Here is a 26699-nt window from a genome sequence, read left to right on the forward strand (position 1 = left end):
AAGACTTCAGCCACCCTAGTCATAGACTGTTTTCTTTGCTACCGCACAGAAAGCGGTACCAGAGCACCAAGTCTGGGTCCAAGAGGCTTCTAAACAGCTTCTACCCCAAGCCATAGACTCTGTACCGGTACCACCTGTATATAGCCTCGCTATTGTTATTTTACTGCTGCTCTTTAATTATTTGTTACTTTTATTTCTTATTTTTTTAGGTATTTTTCTTAAAACTGCATTGTTGGTTAAGGGCTTGTAAGTAGGCATTTCACTGTAAGGTCTACACTTGTTGTATTCGGCGCATGTAACAAATACAATTTGATCTCGAGACAACTCCAATATAGTGTTTTTTTTCTCAAAGTTGCACTTGTCTTACTTATATCAGTACACTCATAACTTAAGCATTACGAAACTTCTTTTCGATTAAATAAACCTCACGTAGCAGATACGCCATACATTTTTTGTTGACCAAATTTGACCCTAATCGACCATACAAAAACTCCCTGCTTGGTTGGCGAAACAACGGGGGAAAAACGCCACCTGCTGGAGGGAGAAAGGTTTTCCACCCAGTTGGGCCTCTCTTCCTCTGCATCCTTCCGCAAATGCTCATGCAACGCATCTTGAGTTCGATGGGCGGAGTTACACGGAAATGAGCCAATCGTAACGCACAGTTGTGTGTCGTAAAGCGCTAGGGTCTGACTGATCCTGTCCACACGTGAGAATTGTGCCGACAACTAAAAGTTGTCATATGCATGGGATTAAAACGATTGCCTGTTGAACAACCAGTGAATAAATAAAAGATGAAAGCAACAGCCGAGGAGCAGGTAACTTACATTATATAGTGTGTACTTTTTCATTTTAGCATGAGGCAATGACGACTAGTACTAGTAACTAGCTGCCAGCTAACGTTAGCATCGCAAATTACATGTGTACTGTAAAAAAAATTACATGTGTACCACTTCATGTGTGGCTAACGTAATGTTAACATTAGCTAGCGGAGACTATCTATTTGCTTAGTATTACATAAAACGTTAGTAGTTAGCGAGCTATAGTATTTGAAAGGTTATCGGAATTTGAGTTATGACGAGTTTCTGTAGCTGGTCCAATGTATCTAGCCAACTATAGCTAGCCCATGCCTTTTATATCAAGTAAGCTAACTAGCAACTTGATGCTAGTTAGCTTACTGGCTAGATCTCGCACTACAACATATTCTGATATGTGTGTTAACGTTACACATGTTTCTCACGTTTCAAAGATGGAGCAACCAGAGTCTTCACACGATGAGGGCCCGACCAGGGCCAAAAGGGGTAAGCCCGAGGTGGTCCAGGACGGGTTCCCCCGTCCCGTGAAGCTGTCGCGCGGTGACCTCTACAAACCTCCCACCGCAGATGAACTAAACCAGCTCAAGGAGGCCGAGAGCCTGTTCCACTGCAGCCTGCTCAAGATGCAGGTGAGGTGGGGGTTAGGTATGGGTGGAGGTCGGTGGTTAATTCACAAATCAATCGTTTAAGAACATTGACATTGTGTGTTTGTGTGTGTACACACACACGCCTACATTCCAGTATTTCTGATGAAGGGGGGACCACACGGCCACTTAGCAACATGACAGCAGTCTCAATGGTCCCATGCATGCATATACATTTGTTAATCTCCCTCTGTCTCCCTGCCAATGCCAACAGATGGAGGAGCTGCTAAAGGAGGTTTCCCTGAGTGAGCGCAGGAAGCAGCTGATTGACTCTTTTGTCCAGAGTGTCACTGAGCAGCTCCAGACTGTACCACAGACTTCTGAAATGGAGGTATGTCAGTGATACTGTGGTTCCAGGGGATTAGAAATAATGGGAACTTGTTGTATTTGGTCTGACCTCAATGATCTCCAAAATGTTTGCCATTGATCTCTCTCTTGCTCTTTCCCCAGCTAAGTGACTTGTCATGGTTGTCAGGAGGGGTGAAGGTCCCCTTTGTCTTGGTGCCAAAGGCAACCAAGGGCAAGTTTCACATGGCACCGCCCATATCTGTTACCATCATGGGCAGCTACCCACTGGGCACCTGCACCAAACCAGGCATTTCCGTTGATCTGTCAGTCGCTATTCCTGCTGTACGTAACGCCACACTGTTCACTCTGAACAATAAGAGTCAACATTTGGTCAGACAACAGAAATAACGACATTCATGTATTATCTTCAGGATGTCCTGCACCCTAAAGATGCCCTAAACCAGAGGTACCCACGGAAGAGGGCGATTTACCTGGCAGGACTGGCACAACATCTTGCCGCCTCTCCCGCCATCGGGGCCATGCGGTACTCATGTCTCCATGGCAATCGCCTCCGTCCTATCCTGTTGCTCTCCCCTCCAGGTACCTAGCATCTGTCACAGAAGGGTGGGACAGCAACAGTGCTTCTACATCTGCATTGCTTGCTGTTTGGGGTTTTAGGCTGGTTTTCTGTATAGCACTTTGTGACATCGGCTGATGTAAAAAGGGCTTTATGAATACATTTGATTGATTGAACGGTTGGTTCATTCTAAGGCCAAGTCTTGTAGAGCTTAAACCTGTTTTCAAAGTTTTCCTTAACTCAAAGCTTGGTTGGATTTAGCATGCCACCCATATGGTTGTCGGCAAGCACCTATTCAGTACCTGTTCATGTACCTATTCACAACATATTGTTTTGTGTGTGTCAATAATGATTAAATGAAATGGCCCCTTTTCCAGGCAAAGACTCCTCCAGCTTCACCTTGCGACTCCACGCCTGCCCTCCACCGGGCTTCTTCAAGCCCAGCCGCTTCCACCCCCAGAGGAACAACATCCGCACCGACTGGTATACTGGCCTGGGGAGCTCTCAGCCAGGTGAGGGCCTCAACTCAAACCAAGCAGCTTCGATATATTGTTTCCTAAAATACTGGTCTCTTCTGATTTAGGATGTAAATGGAAACCGATTGTTAAACGGGATGAGTGTTCCTTGTTGGGGGAGATGGTACACTAATCTGAATTACAGCTGTGCATTGGAGAGATTCTTCACCTTTAAATCGGACTTAAGTCTATGTTCTCATCCATTCCTTTTCTGTCTGTATTTTTGGGCAGCGACGAGTGAGCCGCCCACTCCCCACTACAACAGCTCTGTTCTTGGGGACATGCTCCCCAGGGCCCACCTGCAGTTCCTGACCGCTGTGAGCTCCCAGTGTGCCGCCTTTGCAGAGGGAGTGGCCCTGCTCAAAGTGTGGCTCAGACAGAGGGAGCTGGACCAGGTATGGGCCCCTGCACCACCACCCGCTCCCTCTCTATCAAGAGTTTTACCAGGCTGAATGAACCCAGCACTTAAACTACTCTCTCTCTTCCCCCAGGGTGTTGGGTGTTTCAGTGGATTCCTGGGCTCCATGCTGCTGGCCTACCTCCTCTCCTGCCACAGAGTCAGCAACACCATGACAGCCTACCAGCTGCTCCGCAACAGCCTGCATTTCCTGGGTAAGATGCATGAGGTCTCATCTCCTACCTGTCGGTCTACTCCTACTGTTGGAGTAACATTGCATGTACCATAAATACCATACCTGGTGTTATTGTGTTTGGTGTTGGTCTCATCACTACTCTGTTTAGAGACGGTCTCATTGTGATCGCTTTCTTCTCAATCACAGCTTTCAACGACCTGACAGAGAATGGAATTACGCTAGCCAAAGGCCCAGATTCAACAGCGGTGAGGCAGGACTAGTCCAAATGACTTTAAAGGAAAATGCCACCCAAAAACTATCTTTTGACATTTTTCCCCCCGTTAGTCCTTTGTTGGTATAGTCCCAAAATGTTTTTCATGTCAGCAATCAAGTTTTCAAGTTGTATAACTTTCGTAATACAGCTGGTATGATCATCATATGATGCAAAATTCATCATACCGGCTGTATTTCTGTATTTTGAATTGTATCTCTTAAACTCGATTTCTGACATGCAAAACATTGAGACAATATCAACAATGGACTAATGAAACAAATACAAGAAGCTAGTTTTTGGGGGGGTCATTTTTCTTTAGTGATAGGCGTGCTTTTCTATTTTCTCCATTATGGATCATAATCACATGTTCTTCTCCCCCTTGTTTTCTTTCGTTCCCTCCGTCAGCCCTCTCTCGCCGAGTTCCACACTGCTTTCCAGGTTGTTTTTGTCGACCCCTCTGGACACCTCAACATGTGTGCTGACATGACAGCCTGCACCTACAAACAGGTGAGTGCCCTGTGGCAAGGTGCCTTGAGATTGGCTGGATGGCAGTAACATGCCCTCTGATTGGTTGACTGTAGCTTGTTTGGCTCTCAGGTGCAGCATGAGGCTTCTCTGTCGCTGCAGTTTTGGGATGACCCCACCGTGGATGGATTCCATGCCCTACTCATGACCCCCAAACCCATGATCAGGACCAGTGACCATGTCTTCCAGTAAGGCCTTGTTTAGACACACACGCTAGCACACACACATTTATTGTTCTCTCCTCTTGTATTAACTTTGCCCCCCCCCCCCCCTATTCTGTTTCTTGTCCTCTCCTGTGTGTCTCTGTCATCAGGCTGTGTGAGCTGGTCAAGCTGCAGTCCTGCTGTAAGAAACTCAACCTCCTCAGTGAACTCATGGACCACAGTGGAAACTACGTCCTCACCGCACTCCCCTTTATCCTCTCCCTCCTGCAACGAGGACTGGGCCAAAGAGTCCGCCTCCTCACCCACTCACTGACCCCTGACCCTGAGGTGAGCATTCTCCTGCTTTCTTTGATTTCCGTATGTTAAATAGTACTGAATGGTTTGTGTTCCTGTGTTTCACTTTGGAAAATGTGTGTGTGTGTGGTTGAGACAGGTTGTGTGTGTAATTCAGGTCTGTTGACTGGGACGGACTGGTCCAGTACGTTTAGAGAGAACTGTTTACTTGATAACATTCCCAATGGGTAGTCTGGTTGGTGTGTGTGTAACAGTGTATGTTTGCTATGGCAGTGGCCGGTGGAGAGTGATGCTCCGAAGCACAGCGCCCAGCCACCCCTGTCCTTTGGCCTGCTGCTCAACCCAGAACAGGCGGCCTCTGTACTGGAGAGAGGACCCCCAGCCGATAGTCCAAAGGTCTGTGTCTCTTTCTCTCTTTGTGTTTCTGTGTTAACACTCAATACCATGTTTTCAAATGTGTCATCCAGTTGTGTGTCATTCTCACTGCTGTGTGTGTTTGTGCAGGCTGAGGAGTTCAGGCAGCTGTGGGGGTCTCGCTCTGAGCTGCGTCGGTTCCAGGACGGTGACATCACAGAGGCTGTGGTGTGGGATGGAGAGACCACCTGTCAGAAGAGACTGGTCCCACGCCAGCTCATCACACACCTGCTGCAGCTGTATGTTCCTCACCACTCCTAAGCACAGATCTAGAATCAGATCATCCTACCTCCAATCCTAACCATAACCATTTTGGGGATGGATAAAGATCTGACCCTGTATCAGTGGGTTTAATTTAAAAACATTTTATTTCACCTTTATTTAACCAGGTAAGCCAGTTGAGAACAAGTTCTCATTTACAACTGCAACCTGGCCAAGATAAAGCAAAGCAGTGCGACACAAACAACAACAGAGTTACACATGGAATAAACAAACACACAGTCAATAACACAATAGAAAGTCTATATACAGTGTGCGCAAATGGCGTGAGGAGGTAAGGCAATAAATAGGCCATAGTAGTGAAGTATTTACAACTTAGCAAATTAACACTGGAGTGATAGATGTGCAGATGATGATGTGCAAGTAGAAAGTACAGATGGGCTGTGTACAGCTGCAGTGATCGGTTAGCTGCTCAGATAGCTGATGCTTAAAGTTATTGAGGGAGATAGAAGTCTCCAACTTGCAATTTGTTCCAGTCTTTGGCAGCAGAGAACTGGAAGGAAAGGCAGCCAAAGTAGGTGGTGGCTTTGGGGATGACCAGTGAGATATACCTGCTGGAGCGCATGCTACGGGTGGGTGTTATGGTGACCAGTGAGCTGAGACGAGACGTCGCTTTACCTAGCAAAGACTTATAGATGACCTGGAGCCAGAGAGTCTGGCGACGAATATGTAGTGAGGGCCAGCCGACGAGAGCATACAGGTCGCAGTGTGAGTGGTATATGGGGCTTTGGTGACAAAACGGATGGCACTGTGATAGACTGCATCCAGTTTGGGATCACAACCCTTTTGTTTACCTGTCGGCCCCAGCCTCGAACTCAGGTCCTGTATGTACCTAACTGACCCGCTCTGCCCATTAATCTCCATTTACCCGTTGTTGTCTTAGCTCTCCTGATCAACACCTGTGATTGCTTTATGCCTCTCCAATGTCAATATGCCTTGTCTACTGCTGTCTCAGCTATTTCTTATTGTTTTATTTCCCACTCAAAATGCCTTAGATACAGTGGGGAGAACAAGTATTTGATACACTGCCGATTTTGCAGGTTCTCCTACTTACAAAGCATGTAGAGGTCTGTAATTTTTATCATAGGTACACTTCAACTGTGAGAGACGGAATCTAAAACAAAAATCCAGAAAATCACATTGTATGATTTTTAAGTAATTCATTTGCATTTTATTGCATGACATAAGTATTTGATCACCTACCAACCAGTAAGAATTCCGGCTCTCACAGACCTGTTAGTTTTTCTTTAAGAAGCCCTCCTGTTCTCCACTCATTACCTGTATTAACTGCACCTGTTTGAACTCGTTACCTGTATAAAAGACACCTGTCCACACACTCAATCAAACAGACTCCAACCTCTCCACAATGGCCAAGACCAGAGAGCTGTGTAAGGACATCGGGGATACAATTGTAGACCTGCACAAGGCTGGGATGGGCTACAGGACAATAGGCAAGCAGCTTGGTGAGAAGGCAACAACTGTTGGCGCAATTATTAGAAAATGGAAGAAGTTGAAGATGACGGTCAATCGCCCTCGGTCTGGGTTTCCATGCAAGATCTCACCTTGTGGGGCATCAATGATCATGAGGAAGGTGAGGGATCAGCCCAGAACTACACGGCAGGACCTGGTCAATGACCTGAAGAGAGCTGGGACCACAGTCTCAAAGAAAACCATTAGTAACACACTACGCCGTCATGGATTAAAATCCTGCAGCGCACGCAAGGTCCCCCTGCTCAAGCCAGCGCGTGTCCAGGCCCGTCTGAAGTTTGCCAATGACCCTCTGGATGATCCAGAGGAGGAATGGGAGAAGGTCATGTGGTCTGATGAGACAAAAATAGAGCTTTTTGATCTAAACTCCACTCGCCGTGTTTGGAGGAAGAAGAAGGATGAGTACAACCCCAAGAACACCATCCCAACCGTGAAGCATGGAGGCGGAAACATCATTCTTTGGGGATGCTTTTCTGCAAAGGGGACAGGACGACTGCACCGTATTGAGGGGAGGATGGATGGGGCCATGTATCACGAGATCTTGGCCAACAACCTCCTTCCCTCAGTAAGAGCATTGAACATGGGTCGTGGCTGGGTCTTCCAGCATGACAACGACCCGAAACACACAGCCAGGGCAACTAACGAGTGGCTCCGTAAGAAGCATCTCAAGGTCCTGGAGTGGCCTAGCCAGTCTCCAGACCTGAACCCAATAGATTATCTTTGGTGGGAGCTGAAAGTCCGTATTGCCCAGCGACAGCCCCGAAACCTGAAGGATCTGGAGAAGGTCTGTATGGATGAGTGGGCCAAAATCCCTGCTGCAGTGTGTGCAAACCTGGTCAAGAACTACAGGAAACATATGATCTCTGTAATTGCAAACAAAGGTTTCTGTGCCATTATATTAAGTTCTGCTTTTATGATGTATCAAATACTTATGTCATGCAATAAAATGCAAATGAATAACTTAAAAATCATACAATGTGATTTTCTGGATTTTTGTGTACCTGTGATAAAAATTACAGACCTCTACATGCTTTGTAAGTAGGAAAACCTGCAAAATCGGCAGTGTATCAAATACTTGTTCTCCCCACTGTAGCTCTTTCGTCCCACCCTACACACATGCGGATACCTCACCTGGCTTAACTGGTGCCTCCAGAGACGAAACCTCATCGTCACTCAATGCCTAGGTTTACCTCCACTGTACTCACATCCTACCATACCAATGTCTGTACATTGTACCTCCTCCCTACGTTTCTTTTATTCACTGCTTTAGCACACTCCACCAACCCTGATGTCCTAGCCGTGTCTGAATCCTGGCTTAGGAAGACCACCAAAAATTCAGAAATTTCCATCCCCAACTACAACATTTTCTGTCCAGCTGGAACTGCCAAAGGGGGTGGAGTTAGCCTGCAGAGTTCTGTCATGCTATCCAGGTCTGTGCCCAAACAGTTCGAGCTTCTACTTTTAAAAATCCACCTTTCCAGAAACAAGTCTCTCACTGTTGCCGCTTGTTATAGACCCCCCTCAGCCCCCAGCTGTGCCCTGGACACGATATGTGAATTAATTGAATTCCTACTGTTAGGTGACCTAAACTGGGATATGCTTAACATGTCCTACAATCTAAGCTAGATGCCCTCAATCTCACACAAATTATCAAGGAACCTACCAGGTACAACCCTAAATCCGTAAACACGGGCACCCTCATAGATATCATCCTGACCAACCTGCCCTCTAAATACACCTCTGCTGTCTTCAACCAGGATCTCAGTGATCGTTGCCTGCGTGCGTTATGGGTCCGCGGTCAAACAACCACCCCTCATCACTGTCAAATGCTCCCTAAAACACTTCAGCGAGCAGGCCTTTCTAATCGGCCTGGCCCGGGTATCCTGGAAGGATATTGACCTCATTCCGTCAGTAGAGGATGTCTGGTTATTCTTTAAAAGTGCTTTCCTCACCATCGTAAATAAGCATGCCCCTTTCAAAAAATGTAGAACTAAGAACAGATATAGCCCTTGGTTCACTCCAGGCCTGACTGCCCTTGACCAGCTTAAAAACATCCTGTGGCGTACTGCATTAGCATTGAATAGCCCCCGCGATATGCAACTTTTCAGGGAAGTCAGGAGCCAATATACACAGGCAGTTAGGAAAGCAAAGGCTAGCTTTTTCAAGCAGAAATTGGCATCCTGTAGCACAAACTACAAAAGTTCTGGGACACTAAAGTCCATGGAGAATAAGAGCACCTCCTCCCAGCTGCCCATTGCACTGAAGCTAGGAAACACTGTCGAGAATTTCAATAAGCATTTTTCTACGGCTGGCCATACTTCCACCTGGCTACCCCTACCCCGGTAAACAGCTCTGCACCCCCCACAGCAACTTGCCCAAGCCTCCCCCATTTCTCCTTCACCCAAATCCAGATAGTTGATGTTCTGAAAGAGTTGCAAAATCTGGACCCCTACAAATCAGCTGGGCTAGACAATCTGGACCCTCTTTCTAAAATGATCCGCCGCAATTGTTGCAACCCCTATTACTAGTCTGTTCAACCTCTCTTTCGTATCGTCTGAGATCCCTAAAGATTGGAAAGCTGCTACGGTCATCCCCCTCTCCAAAGGGGGAGACACTCTAGACCCAAACTGTTACAGACCTATATCTATCCTACCTCATGGGTGCACCTCAGCCACGCTCAAGGTCCTAAAGTCTATCATAACCGCCATCGTTAAAAGACAGTACTGTGCAGCCGTCTTCATCGACCTGGCCAAGGCTTTCGACTCTGTCAATCACCGCATTCTGATCGGTAGACTCAACATCCTTGGTTTCTCAAATGACTGCCTCGCCTGGTTCACCAACTACTTCTCTGATAGAGTTCAGTGTGTCAAATCGGAGGGCCTGTTGTCCGGACCTTTAGCAGTCTCTATGGGGGTGCCACAGGGTTCAGTTCTCGGGCCGGCTCTTTTCTCTGTATACTTCAATGATGTCGCTCTTGCTGCTGGTGCTTTTCTGATCCACCTCTACGCAGACGACACCATTCTGTATTCTTCTGGCCCTTCTTTGGAGACTGTTAACAAACCTCGACGAGCTTCAATGCCATACAACTCTCCTTCCGTAGCCTCCAACTGCTCTTAAATACAAGTAAAACTAAATGCATGCTCTTCAACCGATCGCTGCCCCCGCCCATCTAGCATCACTACCCTGGACGGTTCTGACTTAGAATATGTGGACAACTACAAATACCTAGGTGCCTGGTTAGACTGTAAATTCTCCTTCCAGACTCACATTAAGCATCTCCAATCCAAAGTTAAATCCAGAATCAGCTTCCTATTTCGCAACAATGCCTCCTTCACTCATGCTGCCAAACATATCTTCGTAAAACTGACTATTCTACCGATCCTTGACTTCGGGCGATGTCATTTACAAAATAGCCTGCAACACTCTACTCAACAAATTGGATGCAGTCTATCACAGTGCCATCCGTTTTGTCACCAAAGCCCCATATACTACCGACCACTGCGACCTGTATGCTCTCGTTGGCTGGCCCTTGCTTCATATTCGTCGCCAAATCCACTGGCTCCAGGTCATCTATAAGTCTTTGCTAGGTAAAGCGACGCCTTGTCTCAGCTCACTGGTCACCACCCACCCATAGCACTCCAGCAGGTATATTTCACTGGTCATCCCCAAAGCCAACATCTCCTTTGGCCGCCTTTCCTTCCAGTTCGCTGCTGCCAATGACTGGAACGAATTGCAAGAATCACTGAAGCTGGAGATTTCCTTCTCCCTCACTAACTTTAAGCACCAGCTGTCAGAGCAGCTTTCTGATCATTGCCCCTGTACACAGCCCATCTGTAAATAGCCCACCCAACTACCTCATCCCCATAGTTATTTTTTTTTCTTCTCCTTTGCACCCCAGTATCTCTACTTGCACATCTATCACTCCAGTGTTTAATTACAATTTAGCAATTAAACACGGATTTCGCCACTATGGCCTATTTATTGCCTTACCTCCTTAATCTTACTAAATTTGCACACACTGTATATAGATTTTTCTATTGTGTAATTGACTGTACGTTTGTTTATCCCATGTGTAACTCTGTGTTTTGTAGCACTGGTTTGCTTTATCTTGGCCAGGTTGCAGTTGTAAATGAGAACTTGTTCTCAGCTGGCCTACCTGGTTAAATAAAGGTGAAATAAATAAACCCTCTCCAAGACTGGAAGGAAGGAGTAGGCTGAGCTGTTCATCAAAATGCCTCTGACAACTCTCCACCATCTTTTCCTTGTATGATGTTGTGTTGGTTGTATGGGAAGTTCTGCTAGAAGCAGGTTTAAGAGAGGCTCCTTTCTCTTCTCCTCAGTCATGCAGATATACCAGAATCCTGTGTGAGATACATTGGAGGGATGCTGGATGATGTCATCAACGTGGGGCACGAGGTAGTTCTGAGTTTTCTGTAGTAGTGCATCTTACTGTGTGGGTTGATGACCCCCTCCATACAAACGTTGACATCTGAAACCTGTTAAAGCTCTGTGTGTGTGTGTGTGTGTGTGTTCGCCAGGTGTGCAGTACTGGTGAGGAGGAGAGTCTGAAGGTGGTTCAGTCATATGATGATCTAAGCAGGAAGCTGTGGAGGCTGGAGGGGCTTCCCTTGTCCATCACTTCAGTGCAGGGGGCCCACCCAGCCCTCCGCTACACCCAGGTAACCCCCCTAGCTACTGTACCCTACCTAGACCCCCCTCCCCATTGACACATCTCAACAGGGGTGTATTCATCGGTGCAAACCCTAACAAAAGGGTTTCAGGTAGGTCACTTCCCGTTAAGGCTTGTTTGTTTCCATTTGGTTCCTAATCCACTCCAGCTCCATGCAGCAGATGTGAATTAGTGAGTTGGAGATGGTTCATTATTTCAATGTTTGATTTGTGCTTCCTCCACCACACAGGTGTTCCCCCCAGTGCCCCTGAAGCTGGACTACTCATTCTTTGACAGAGAGAAGTTGTCCCGGTCACTGGTACCCCATGAGGTCAAACCTTGCCCTGTGTACATCACCCCTGTCAAAGGTACCGCACAACATTTCTTGCATGTGTGTATGTGTTCATCAGTGTCTTGCGTTCATGTGTTGTGCGTACAATGCTGCCTGCCTTCATGTACGTGCCAGAACTGTGGCGGGACTGAACTTTTCTAGGCCTAGTTATTCATGAAATTCTCTTCAACACAATGTGCAACAACAATCTCGCCACAGTGAGGCGGCATTGTATTTGCAATTTGGATAGAATACTAATTCTTCCATTATGGTTCACTTTCCCATCAACCACATCCATGCATGCTGCTTGTAGCCTACCATTTAGGCTTATAATCCAACTCAATATGCAGGTTAATGCTCAACATTCTTCAATAATGAACACAGTAAGCAGTCAAAAACAATCTCAGCCTTCTTATAAAATGTTGGAAGCACTAAAACTATATGATGGCATGGGACTCGAGGCGTTAACTCATGCCAACAAATGAACGAAGAATATAGCATTGCATTTCTTAAAATACAAACAACTTCCCAGTGCAATAAGATGATAAATACAGCCCTTCGCCTTGGTATATTGGCAATATACCACAAACCCCAGAGGTGCCTTATTGCTATTATAAACTGGTTACCAACGTAATTAGAGCAGTAAAAATAAATGTTTTGACATACCCGTAGTATTGGCTTTCAGCCAATCAGCGTTCCGGGCTCGAACCATCCAGTTTATAGTAAGAACACACAGTGAGCTTCAAAAGAATTGAGACACTGACATGGTGTTGTTTTGGCTCAGTACTCCAGTGCTTTACTTTGGCTCTGCACTCCAGTGCATTATTCACAATTCATTGAGGACTATCTCTAATCATGGTAGCATCCACATTAATGTACAAGTGTTTAGAAACATTCTATTTTCATTCACAATAAGTGACTCCAAAATGACCCATTTATTTACCATTTCTATTGGGCACAAATGTATCTGGAACACAACCAAAACAAACAGCAAATGCAGCAAAACAAATTTGTGGTCACAAGCTTGATGTAGACATTGTGCTGTTAATATGGGACCAAATACTTAACTTTTGACTACTACAATACACAGGTGAATTTGGCCCAACACCTTTTGGTCCCATAAAATGGGGGGGGGGGGCGGACTTATGTACAAAAAGTGCTGTAATTTCTAAATGGTATGGATGAAAATACCCTCGGTCTGCACTTTAACCTCAGTCATTGTATCATTTAAAACCCAAAGTGCTGGAGTACAGAGAAAAAAATATACACTACCGTTCAAAAGTTTGGGGTCACTTAGAAATGTCCTTGTTTTTGAAAGTCAAGCACATTTTTTGTCTGTTAAAATAACATCAAATTGATCAGAAATACAGTGTAGACATTGTTAATGTTGTAAATGACTATTGTAGCTGGAAACGGCAGATTGTTTATGGAATATCTACATAGGCGTACAAGAGGCCCATTATCAGCAACCATCACTCCTGTGTTCCAATGGCATGTGGTGTTAGCTAATCCAAGTTTATCATTTTAAAAGGCTAATTGATCATTAGAAAACCCTTTTGAAATTATGTTAGCACAGTTGTAAACTGTTGTGCTAATTAAAGAAGCAATTCAACTGGCCTTCATTAGACTAGTTGAGTATCTGGAGCATCAGCATTTGTGGGTTCAATTACAGGCTCAAAACGGCCAGAAACAAAGAACCCTTTCTTCTGAAACTTGTCAGTCTATTCTTGTTCTGAGAAATGAAGGCTATTCCCATGCGAGAAATTGCCAAGAAACTGAAGATCTCGTACGACACTGTACTACTCCCTTCACAGAACAGTGCAAACTGGCTCTAACCAGAATGGAAAGAGGAGTGGGAGGCCCCGGTGCACAACTGCACAAGAAGACCAGTACATTAGTGTCTAGTTTGAGAAAGACGCCTCACAACTGGCAACTTCATTAAGTAGTACCCGCAAAACACCATTCTCAACATCAACCGTGAAGAAGCGACTCCGGGATGCTGGCCTTCTAGGCAGAGTTCCTCTGTCCAGTGTCTGTGTTCTTTTGCCCATCTTAGTCTTTTCTTTTTATTGGCCAGTCTGAGATGGCTTTTTCTTTGCAAGTCTGTCTAGAAGGCCAGCATCCCAGAGTCGCCTCTTAACTGTTGACGTTGCGACTGGTGTTTTGTGGGTACTATTTAATGAAGCTGCCAGTTGAGGACTTGGAGGCGTCTGTTTCTCAATGTCTACACTGTATTTCTGACCAATTTGATGTTAAATGTGCTTTTCTTTTACAAACAAGGACATTTCTAAGTGACACCAAACTTTTGAACGGTAGTGTATAATTGTCACTGGCCCAATACTTTTGTAGCTCACTGTAAATTCCAACAAGATTTGTTCAGCATAGAATATTGAGCAACAACAAGATATATGTAGCGTTTCGAAATGGCCAGTAGCTGCCATATCAAAATAGGACAGTAACAATAGCAAATAGCACATCCAACTGGCTTAAACGCCATCAAAATAATGAAAATACTTAAATGACAACAATGAATTGTTTAGCATCTAATTGTATATACCTCTTGTCGGACTCTGAGGTTTGAAGAGTATTTCCTCCCAGGCAGCTCGTAGTCTACTGGGAGTCTGTGTTAATCATGTCCCTGAAGTCTTCTTTTCCACCGTGTGGAAGGAAACCATTTATTTCGCTATGTACCTCTACCACCGTCTGTGCACCTCTACCGCCGCCTGTGCACCTCTACCGCCGCCTGTGCACCTCTACCGCCGCCTGTGCACCTCTACCGCCGTCTGTGCACCTCTACCGCCGTCTGTGCACCTCTACCGCCGTCTGTGCACCTCTACCGCCGTCTGTGCACCTCTACCGCCGTCTGTGCACCTCTACCGCCGTCTGTGCACCTCTACCGCCGCCTGTGCACCTCTACCGCCGTCTGTGCACCTCTACCGCCGTCTGTGCACCTCTACCGCCGTCTGTGCACCTCTACCGCCGTCTGTGCACCTCTACCGCCGTCTGTGCACCTCTACCGCCGTCTGTGCACCTCTACCGCCGCCTGTGCACCTCTACCGCCGCCTGTGCACCTCTACCGCCGCCTGTGCACCTCTACCGCCGCCTGTGCACCTCTACCGCCGCTTGTGCACCTCTACCGCCGCCTGTGCACCTCTACCACCGGGTGCTTTGCTTTTTGTATTTGGATAGTTTTCAAAAAATACCTAATAATTGTCAGCTGTGATCGAGATTGGGTTGGCCCCAGCGCTGTGGTCCTGAGGCTTGCGTAGTTCAGAGCCTGGTGTACCCTGAGGTAGGAGGGCACATTTTATGTATTGCCTTTTGCTGTTATTGCCTTCTTTTGCTGTTATTGCCTTCGGTCAAATCTAGCAAATGACCTCTGTTAAATCCTTGGGTTCCCCTTTCTCGTTGGTTTTAAAGCCGAAATGTATCCAAAAAGAGACAGTGGCATTTTTTTACGACACCAGTTCTGCCATTTTCACTCTTCCTCTCTCTTATCTTACTGAAGGTAGAAGAGGTCACATGACCCCAAAAGTTAGTAGGCTCTATGACCCCTTCCTCTCTCTTATCTTACTAAAGGTAGAAGAGGTCACGTGACCCCAAAAGTTAGTAGGCTCTATGACCCCTTCCACTCTGTCAAGAGAGGTGTAATTTGATCCCCTCACCTCACTCACATTGATGTGATTTTAGCAAACAGTGCAAAAAAAATAACTTTTAGAATGTTAGAGTACAAACTAACTGAAAAATCAGACCAATGGTACCGTCAAATATCCCGGTTTATGATCTATAACGGCATACTGCCCAAGCCTAGTGTGTACTGTACAGACCTAATTGAAGTGTTTTGTTGTGGATCCAGAGACGGTATGCTATTTTTGTGTGTGTTTTTTTCTACTATGAACCCTTCTCGCTTGCCTTCTCCTGTTGTAGTGATCTGCCACATGGAGGGCAGTGGGAAGTGGCCTCGTGACAGAGTGGCCATCCGCCACATTAAAGCAGCCTTCCACATCAGCCTGGGAGAACTGTTAACCCAACACCACCAATACACCTGCCAGCCCAGTCCCACACACCTGGATGTGTGGAAGGTATGGGCCCCGCTCTCTCTCTCTGTGTGTGGGGTTAGGATGGTAGTGATTATGTTAATTAATGACACACACACTGACATCTACAGTTGTCACAATTGGGCTTTATGAAATAGATTTGATTTTAATTTGACTGGTATAGGGAAGCACTGTTATCAGACATTGACTAACTGTGTGTGTGTGCAGGATGGCTTGGTGTTCAGGATCCAGGTAGCGTACCACCGGGAGCCTCAGGTCCTGAGGGAGAGTGTTAGTCCAGAGGGGCTGCTCATCGTCAGGGACAACGCGGAGGCTCAGGCCCTGGAGATGGCCACCATGCAGCGGCCCCTACTCACCAGTACCCTGCACGGGTCAGGCACCAGCTTTACACTGGAGCTCTCTCTGTCAGCTAACACTATAGCTTTACACCTTCTCAAACACACACATATCCTAATGTCTCTGTGGTTGTGTGTTCTAGGCTCCAGCAGCTTCACCCATGCTTCGGGGCTGTGTGTCGCCTGGCCAAGCGCTGGCTGGGAGCGCAGCTCTTTAGCGATGACATCACAGAGGACACTGCTGACCTGCTGGTGGCGTCCCTCTTCCTGCAGCCGGCCCCCTTCACTCCTCCAGGGTAACTAGTTACCTACTTGCAGTATCAATCCCTCTCTGCTAATTTTTCTCGCTCGTTCTATCGTCACCTTCCTGTACTACAAACTCTTTCTCTCAAATTCTTTGTGGGTCTGTGTAATCTGAGGGATCTATGTGTCTCTAACATGGTCATACATTTTGTCAGGAGGTTAGGAAGTGCAGCTCTATTTTGTAGGGGGTGGGCACATAGCCTGTCTTCTCTTGAGAGCCAGATCTGTCTACGGCGGCCTTTCTCAATAGCAAGGCTATGCTCACTGAGTCTTTACATAGTCAAAGCTTTCCTTTAATTTTGGGTCAGTCAGTGGTCAGGTATTCTGCCACTGTGTACTCTCGTTTTAGGGCCAGATCGTTTAATGATTTTCAATGTGTCATGTAATTATCTTTTGTTTTCTCATGAGTTGGTTGGGTCTAATTGTGTTGCTGTCCTGGGGCTCTGTTTGTGTTTGAGAACAGAGCCCCAGGACCAGCTTGCTGAGGGGACTCTTCTCCAGGTTCATCTCTCTAGGTTATGGTTAAGGTTTGGGAATCACTTCCTTTTAGGTGGTTGAAGAATTTAATGTCTCTTTTCTGGATTTTGATAATTAGCGGGTATCGGCCTAATTCTTGTTTTTGTACACGGAGGATATTTTAGCAGAATTTGTGAATTCTTGTTTGGTGAGCGGACCCCAGACCTCGCAACCATAAAGGGCTATGGGTTTTATAACTGATTCCAGTATTGTTTTGCCAGATCATACTGTGTTTTCCAGTCGTCGGCTAATCATCCGGTTACAGATTAATTTTCAGCCGGCTACTTTTTCTACTTCATATTAACTAGGCTACTTTTTCTACTTCATATTAACTAGGCTACTTTTTCTACTTCATATTAACTAGGCTACTTTTTCTACTTCATATTAACTAGGCTACTTTTTCTACTTCATATTAACTAGGCTACTTTTCATTTAGAAGTTTTAATTTGATATGCATCTTCTAGGGATCTATTGATAGGATAGGTGCCTGACAGTCAAAAAGCGAGCGATGACGGGGAAACGCGGTCTGTCTGTCCTGGTACAATTTGTGCTCTGTGGTTGGTTGCTGTCAAATTTGTTTTTCAAGGAGAAGGGAGTGCACGATGCTCGTGAATTTGCACGTCACATGTAATGTAAGTGGTAACGATGAGTCGAAATCCACTTAGCCAAATTATTGTTCTCTGCCACAGCCATTTCTTTCCCCCTTCATATCTTTCCTATAGCCAGCCACGCAGAGTTGTAGGCCACTTACTGTGTTTTGATTGACAACTGAACAGCAAGTGTTTACTAGTTTATTGAAGGTGTCGAACTGACTGAATACATTTGAACTTCTATATCCCTTTGCCATTCATAAATAATGCAGCGTGGTTCTACTGTATGTCCATGGTGTCGGGACAAGTTCCCTATCCTGGGCTTGCCGCTAAAGTCAGTGACTCTGGTCACGTCATTCAGTGTAGTCTACCAAATTGCGTCGGTGAGAGCGCTGTTCATTTGGCTCCCTAATTTGCACGATGCTAGGCTAACTTCTAGGCTGTCAAATACCTCCACGATGAGTCTTTGTTAACTCTTATAAGATGAAATCTGTATTTAACTACATGGAACTCACATCAAGTAATTGACGCAAGCAGTAAAATGTAGATTTTTTAAAACCCCTTATGGAACAGCGGGGACTGTGAGGCAACACAAACATAGGTACAGACACATGCATACATACATACACACGATAACATACACATGGATTTAGTACTGTAGATAAAGTTGAAGTTGGAAGTTTACATACATTTAGGTTGGAGTCATTAAAACTGGTTTTTCAACCACTCCACAAATTTCTTGTTAAAACAAACTATAGTTTTGGCAAGTCAATTAGGACATCTACTTTGTGCATGACACAAGTCATTTTAACAACCATTGTTTACAGACAGATTATTTCACTTATAATTCACTGTATCACAATTCCAGTGGGTCAGAAGTTTACATACACTAAGTTGACTGTGCCTTTAAACAGCTTGGAAATTTCCAGAAAATGATGTCATGGCTTTAGAAGCTTCTGATAGGTTAATTGACATCATTTGAGTCAATTGGAGGTGTGGATGTATAACAAGGCCTACCTTCAAACTCAGTGCCTCTGCTTGACATCATGGGAAAATCAATAGAAATCAGCCAAGACCTCAGAAAAAAATTGTGGACCTCCACAAGTCTGGTTCATCATTGGGAGCAATTTCCAAATGCCTGAGGTAGCACGTTCATCTGTACAAACAATAGTACGCAAGTATAAACACCATGGGACCACGTTGCCGTCATACAGCTCAGGAAGAAGACGGGTTCTGTCTCTTAGAGATGAACGTACTTTGGTGAGAAAAGTGCAAATCAATCCCAGAACAACAGCAAAGGACCTTGTGAAGATGCTGGAGGAAACGGGTACAAAAGTATCTATATCCACAGTAAAACGAGTCCTATATCAACATAAACCTGAAAGGCCCCTCAGCAAGGAAGAAGCCACTTCTCCAAAACCGCCATAAAAAAGCCAGACTACGGTTTGCAACTGCACATGGGTACAAAGATTGTACTTTTTGGAGAAATGTCCTCTGGTCTGATGAAACAAAAATAGAACTGTTTGGCCATGATGACCATTGTTATGTTTGGAGGAAAAGGGGGGATGTTTGCAAGCCGAAGAACACCATCCCAACCGTGAATCACGGGGGTGGCAGCATCATGTTGTGGGGGTGCTTTGCTGCAGGAGGGACTGGTGCAGTTCACAAAATAGATGGCATCATGAGAGAGGAAAATTAAGTGTATTTATTGAAGCAACATCTCAAGACATCAGTCAGGAAGTTAAAGCTTGGTCAAAAATGGGTCTTCCAAATGGACAATGACCCCAAGCATACTTCCAAAGTTGTTGCGAAATGGCTTAAGGACAACAAAGTCAAAGTATTGGAGTGGCCATCAAAAGGCCTGACCTCAATCCTATATAACATTTGTGGGCAGAACTGAAAAAGCCTGTGCGAGCAAGGAGGCCTACAAACCTGACTCAAAATTCACCCAACTTATTGTGGGAAGCTTATGGAAGGCTACCCAAATGTTTGACCCAAGTTAAACAATTTAAAGGCAATGCTAGCAAATACTAATTGAGTGTATGTAAACTTCTGACCTACTGGGAATGTGATGAAAGAAATAAAAGCTGAAATAAATCATTCTATTCTACTAGCACTGCCACAGTGCTTCAACAAAGGTACTGAGTAAAGTGTCTTAGTACTTATGTAAATGTAAAATTTCAGTGTTACATTTTTTTTATACATTTGCAGAAATGTCTAATGGCCTGCTTTTGCAGTTGGCAGCCAAGTTTGCTGTCGCGCAGTCAGAATGCGCATTAGTGTCTCCTGTTTTTTCCCTATCCTTGCCCCGCTTGTTAAATATTATGCACATTGAGAACTTGATAGCAAACGTCCTCGCCTTGTGATTTTATTATTGTAGCAGGCAGCAACCATCTAAATAATCAGAACGAAAACATGCGAGGGGAACAGTGATCGGTTGAAATTCTGAAGCTAGTGGATGGAAAAATACAGTTTCACTCTATCCATTCAGAGCGGCAGGATCAACGTACAACCCGCCCTTCTCTTTACAGACAGGAAAACTAGCCAGTTGAGTTATTTAGACCACGTAGAACCTCGCACATGACTGACTCAAAGACAATACAGTATGGTTTAGAAACTCTGACTGACACATGACTGACTCAAAGACCGTACAGTATGGTTTAGAAACTCTGACTGACACATGACTGACTCAAAGACAATACAGTATGGTTTAGAAACTCTGACTGACACATGACTGACTCAAAGACCGTACAGTATGGTTTAGAAACTCTGACTTACATGAGATTTTTGCTGGCACCCAAAAATATATATTTTTTTAAATCACGGGTAATTACAAAAAGTACTCTGATCATAATCGTGTCAAGAAAATTGCCCATGTTATGATACTCGTTTTGTCTAACAATTTCGCACACCCCTAATTCACAGCACTGAGCCAATACATGTTAGAATCACCTTTGGCAGGGATTACAGCAGTGAGTCTTTCTGGGTAAGTCTCTAAGAGCTTTGCACTCCTGGATTGTACAATATTTGCATGTTATTCTTTTAAAGAATTCTTCAAGCTCTGTTAAGTTGGTAGTTGATCATTGCTAGACAGCCATTTTCAAGTCTTACCATAGATTTTCAAGAAGAAAAGTCAAAACTGTAACTAGGCCACTCTGGAGCGTTCAATATTTTCTTTGTAAATAACTTGTGTATATTTGGCTCTTTGTTTAAGGTTATTGTCCTGCTGAAAGGGGAATTTGTCTCTGTTGGAAAGCAGACTGAACCAGGTTTTTCTCTAGAATTTTGCCTGTGCTTAGCTCTATTCCGTTTCTGTTTATCCTTTTAAAAAAAGCTCCCTAGTCCTTGCTGATGACAAGCATACCCATAATATGATGCAGCCACCACCATGCTTGAAAATATGAATCGGTACTCAGTGATGTGTTGGATTTGCCCCAAACATAACGCTTTGTATTCAGGACATGAAGTTATTTTCTTTGCCACATTTTTTACAGTTTTACTTAAGTGCCTTATAGCAAACAGGATGCATGTTTTATAATATTTTTTATTCTGTATAGGCTTCCTTCTTTTCACTCATGTAGGTTAGTATTGTGGAGTAACTACAATGTTGTTGATCCGTCCTCGGTTTTCTCCTATCACAGCCATTAGACTCTTAAATGTTCTAGTCGCCGTTGGCCTCATTGTGAAATCCCTGAACGGTTTTCCGCCAGTATCTTTGTAGTGACTGGGTGTGTTGATACAACACCCAAAGTGTAATTAATAATTTCACCATGCTCAAAGGGATACTCAATGTCAATGTTTTTATTTTACCTATCTACCAATAGGTGCCCTTTGCGAGGCATTGGAAAACCTCTGGTCTTTGTGGTTGAATCTGTTTGAAATTCACTGCTTGACTGAGGGATTTTACATTTATCTGTATGTGTCGGGTACAAAGATGAGGTAGTCATTTTAGAAACCATGTTAAACACTTATTGCACACAGTCCATGAAACTTATGTTTTTACTCCTGAACCTATTTAGGCTTGCCATAACAAAGGGGTTGAATAATTATTGATGCAACATTTCAGCTTTTCATTTTTTATTAATTTGTAAAAATGTCTAAAAACAATTTCACTTTGACATTATAGGGTATTGTGTGTAGGCCAGTGACCCTTTGACTTTTTCCACCTTTCGTTCAGTTACGTCCTTATTCTAAAATGGATTAAATTAAAAACAATTGTTCTACACACAATACCCCATAATGACAGATTTGTAGATTGTTGTTGCAACGTCAAACAAAAGAAGAAATCACCAGCAGCATACTGAGCTAAACGTTTGGAAATGACAAGTTCACGGTCTCATTCATAGCCTAAAAATTCATATCAAGTGCAAGTTTACTGTTCAGCTCTCATCTGAAGGCCGGGGGGCATTTAGTTTGCCTTCTACTGCAGGTCGCTAAAGTATCCTAATTATTACGCTTCCTTAATTCAAATATATCGACACAAGACCTTAAAGATGGTTTGGTATGGTTCAGAAAGTTGGAACCAAGCTCGATTTATCAGTGTAGCCTGTTTCTGCCTGGACTTGAAATATCTTCACGCCTAGAAAAAAAACATCCAGGCTTTTTTATTTAAAAAAAGACACTTCCAGGGGACATTTTGGGGAAAAACGTATCCTGTCTGAATCGTCCTCTGGAATAATGGACATTCTGGTGTAATAAATACATAACCAATCTTCTCTAGTAATACTAGTCCCATGCGAATAGGACTTTTAATAGCATATACTAACATTTGTAATTGGTCATATGTTTTTGCTGTTTGTTCTTTGATTAAAAAAATTGGAGAAGTAGTTTATCCATCTGTTTCTTGTGCTCGCTCTCTCCTCTCTCTCTTCCTGTCTCTCCTGTCTCACTTTCTCTCTCCTCTCTCAGGTCTCCTCAGGTAGGTTTCCTTCGCTTTCTCCACCTACTCTCCTCCTTCGATTGGAGAAATAACCCCCTGGTTGTCAACCTCAACAGCCAGCTCACTGGTGAGCACACACACAATGTGGATTATATTGTATCTTACACAACAATGTTCATCTAATCATACTCATGCAGCAGTATATAAAGACCCCATAACATCTGTCTCCTTCCCTCTGTCCTGTCCACTCTGTCCTGTTCTCCCTTATCCTACCCATCTCTTTCTCCTTCCTTCTCTTGTCCACTCTCTCCCCTTCCCTCTGTCCTGTCCTTGCCTCTCCTACCTCTCCCCCCCCCCCCCCCCCCCTCTTTCCCTCTCTCCACCTCCTCTCTTACCCTCTCTCCTCCTCTCTTTCCCTCTCTCCTCCCGTCTGTCCTCTTCTGTAGCTGCTGACTACACTGAGATCAAGAATGACTTCATAGCCTCCAGAGAGTCTCTGCCTGTTATGTTCATGGCCACACCCAACGACAAGAAAGTCTCCATTTGGACCAAGCAGGCTCCCACTGTGCAGGTCAGAACACACACATGCAGTACATTCACCAGTATGTCACATCCAATATCTTATTTGTGCAGCACATTGTACACAGCATAGTAACAGAAGAGGCATACACAGAAACTGAGTATAAAAAATCTAACTTTTCAATTGACTCTCACACTGTCTAGGACAGGCCATGTTCTTGCCAGTCTCTGTATATTAAACAGCATAGTCAATTGTTGGCTTCTGAGAATAGGAAATATACTTACGTCACTGACAGAGAAAGGGTAATGTATAATATTTACAATATGGCAGAATGTTATTGTTAGCCATCAGGGATCCTATGGGAGGAGAGGAGACACAGTCTGGTACCAGTCACCATAACAGCCTTGAGTTAGAGAGCAGTGAGCACTTTGGGGTAGAGGTCAGATGAAGTGAGGAAGAACAGATATCACTACATTTCTGTCTAGCAACAGAGATGCATTGGCTGTTCAGTGTAGGAGGAGACTCAGCCTAGGAGAAAGGGTTAAATATCAGTGCTGGTGTGTGATGTTGTCTAATGCAGCCGTATTGACCCTCTGGGAAGAAGAAACTTGGTTTAAGCTTTCATAGTGTCCATCAAGTTTTTACTCTGAATTAGAACCTAACAGAATATAATGGTAGAGGTGACATAATAAACAGCGGAGTAGAAATGAATTGCACATTCTTGTTGGTCGGCAGTCACAGTTTCCCGATCCTTGGACCCTTCCTCAAAGCATACTGCTCTCCTATGTCACGCTGGTGACAGATACACTCATACCGTTATCAATATTACTATTACTGCTTCGTAAAAAAATAAAGTCTAAATGCCTGTTGAAATGACTAGCGTCGTATCTCACCATAGGCAGCTGACCGTTTCTTTCCTTGATACGGACGTCTTGCTTTTTAACCTTTTCAAGCACCTTGTAATCACTCATCTGTAATGCCATACACATTCAGTTTGTCATGTTATGACACTAATACAATAATTATATTACATGAATTCAAAATGGCAAAAATAACATTTTACCTGAATGCTTCCTTTTTCATTCATGGTGTTCTATCTAGACGAATACAACGGATATGGCTTCAATATTATCAGGGACAACATGATCAGGAAGTTCATGTAATGCTCACCAGTTGTTTTTTTTATCGCTGTCCACTTCCAGAAGGAAATCAGTTGAAGATCTTGTTTTCATGTCCGCTGTTTGACAGAGTGCGCTGAGAAATACGGCAGCACACAGTAACATGGGGAGGAGATGGAGCCGGCAGCTTCCCAGCCTTTTCATGTTGCTTTCCTGTTCCACCTAACCCACTGGATTCCAATGCTCCAAGTAGCTGCTCTCTAGACCTGCCATGTTTTTGTGTCTGTCAAATAACATTGAATTCAATAGGCCTAATGCATGATGTGCAGACCAACTAACATTTCACGTGCCTGAGAAAAACGTGTGTGTTTGCGGCATCTGTCATGTCACTTTCACATTGATGGCGAAGGTGCACTTCATTTTGAATGGCTGCAGTGTTCCAACTGTGAACGTACGAAGGCTGCGTGGTAGCAGGTAGAATGATTTGAATATGCCCAAGGACACTGCACTTTTCACTTGCGTAATCAAATGATTCATCGAGAAGCTGAGCACTATTTGATAGAACAGCTTATAATGGAGCTCAGTGCACATGTTTTTACAGCCCGATGTTCTCACCAAGATGCCCATCCTTCACAATGTACCAGATCTTTGTGATAAAGTCTGGTGTTTAGACAACAGAGTAAACCTAGCGTTTCGATAGAACTCAAACTGCCCTTAGCTGACTCATTCACAGTATTGACCCTACATCTGTTTAAACCACAGGTGAGGATAGTTCTGAATGAGGAGTTTCAAACGTATCTCTTTACGGACAACCAACAAGGGCTTGGTAGGATCACTCTCACTATGCTGGCCAGTATCAGGTGTGGGCTATTGAGGGGTTTGTCTCTCTGTGTGCTCAGATGTTGCAGCGTGTGGTGATGGTGGCTGCAGAGAGCCTGAAGATCCTAGAACCTCAGCTGATGGACACCAGCCAGATACAGGATGTCAGGGTCAGTCACTCACTCACGTTCTTTAAAACTACCACTCGCATGCATAATTGTATAATGTTTTTCTTCATTTCCCCAAAATGATTGCATTGTCAAACCTACTGTAATATACCATTCCATCATTACCATTCCTTCTCTCTGTGTTTGTGTACACACACACACACACACACACACACACACACACACACGCAGGTGGTCATGCGGCCTCCATTGGATCCCTATGATGTCCTGATCCACCTGAGCCCCAAGCAGGTGCCCTTACTGAGCCAGGCAGTGGACCCGCCTCATGCCACCTTCAGCAGGGGCATCCTGGCTGGCAGAGTGGCCAACACGGGAGGGGCACTACCCGTCATCGACTTCAACCCCGTCACCCACTACCTGGCAGAGCTCAGGGTAAGTACTGGTGTGGTGCGCAATGGGCTCTGGCTTGCTGGTTTTCTATAGAAGCAGAAAGACAACGTCTAGGTTTTTCCTGACATGCAGTTTGCCATTTATTTCTAGTGGCCTTGTGCAGCCAGGTCTATTGCCTTTTGTATGTAGGTTTCAGACCATGTAGTTCTTGTAATTTTGACTCAAGTGGGTTAAAGGCCTTCCATTTTTTAAACCTGTCTGCTTATCTTTCCCAGGATGCATTTGGAGACCTGGCTCTGTTCTTCTATGACCCCTATGGCGGCACTGTGATCGCGGTGCTATGGAAACCCAAAGCCTTCAGCCCACTGCCGTTCAAGGTAAAGACCGGAAGTCACAGAGCATATCTTTATTTCCCTCTCTATTTGCCTATTCATTTCTTTGTGTATCCCCCTGGTCATATGTGTGTCCCTCTGGAACAGACCTCCCAGATGGTGGCTCGTCGTGTGGAGGTGAGTGGGGAGGAGGCTCACACTGTCCCCAACGTGGAGGCCATCCTGGAGGATTTCAGGGTCATGGGCCAGGGCCTGGTGAAGTCGGTGGAGCCAAGGACGGAGAGATGGGTGGTGTAGTGTAGACTGAGGTCACACACCCCCACACACACATGTACCGTGATCATATTTGAACTTGTACAATCAAGTTCGACTTTAAATTAATTCCCCATAGCCAGCAACTTTCTTAGTGCAAAGGTTGTATGTTCAGATCTCATCACGGACAACTTTAGCATTTTAGCAAACTATGTAACTACTTAGCATGTTAGCTAACCTTAACCCAACTCCTAACCTAGCCACCTAGCAATCTAGCTAACGTTAGCCGTAACGAATTGGTCACATATCATACGTATTGCAAATTCATAACATATTGTACAAATCGTAATTTGTAACATGAAATGGGTGGACATCAACAAATTAATAATACTGTACAAAATGCAGCATCATACTAAATTGAGTGAGTGAATTTACTTTTACTATGTTATGTTTCACCCTGAGTACAGCTTGAACACATTTTATTTGATATCTAATTCTGTGATCAGAACAAGTCAAGGAGATTTATTGGGTAGGAGAAATGTTGTAAGAAACTAACCATGTTTTTGTTTTCGCTGGTGCTTTACCCAGTCTTATAAAAAACGACTATTCTCAA

At 44.6% G+C, this 26699-nt stretch overlaps 1 protein-coding gene across 1 annotated transcript; it reads left to right on the forward strand.

Annotated features, from left to right (window-relative positions):
* Positions 1–689: 689 nt before the first annotated feature.
* nol6 (nucleolar protein 6 (RNA-associated)) lies at positions 690–26699 on the forward strand. The gene is made up of 26 exons (XM_038993062.1): positions 690–815; positions 1247–1441; positions 1671–1787; positions 1907–2086; positions 2176–2344; positions 2699–2833; positions 3068–3231; positions 3328–3448; positions 3616–3674; positions 4088–4189; positions 4280–4395; positions 4521–4698; positions 4939–5061; positions 5170–5318; positions 11187–11262; positions 11385–11525; positions 11766–11883; positions 15774–15928; positions 16112–16275; positions 16383–16535; positions 22557–22654; positions 22974–23098; positions 25065–25154; positions 25344–25544; positions 25778–25879; positions 25982–26699. Exons 1-26 carry the CDS (start codon positions 792–794, stop codon positions 26129–26131), a joined length of 3405 nt encoding a protein of 1134 aa, XP_038848990.1. The 5' UTR covers positions 690–791; the 3' UTR covers positions 26132–26699.

The sequence above is a fragment of the Salvelinus namaycush genome, chromosome 1, assembly GCF_016432855.1.
Source record: "Salvelinus namaycush isolate Seneca chromosome 1, SaNama_1.0, whole genome shotgun sequence".
Classification (NCBI taxonomy): domain Eukaryota; kingdom Metazoa; phylum Chordata; class Actinopteri; order Salmoniformes; family Salmonidae; genus Salvelinus; species Salvelinus namaycush.

Excerpts from the sequence above, each read along its gene's own strand:
- nol6 (XM_038993062.1), top strand. The coding sequence starts at position 792 with ATGAAAGCAACAGCCGAGGAGCAG. Across the intron at positions 2,345-2,698 it reads CCTGTTGCTCTCCCCTCCAG|GCAAAGACTCCTCCAGCTTC; the intron begins GTACCTAGCATC and ends CCCCTTTTCCAG. Across the intron at positions 3,675-4,087 it reads AAGGCCCAGATTCAACAGCG|CCCTCTCTCGCCGAGTTCCA; the intron begins GTGAGGCAGGAC and ends TCCCTCCGTCAG.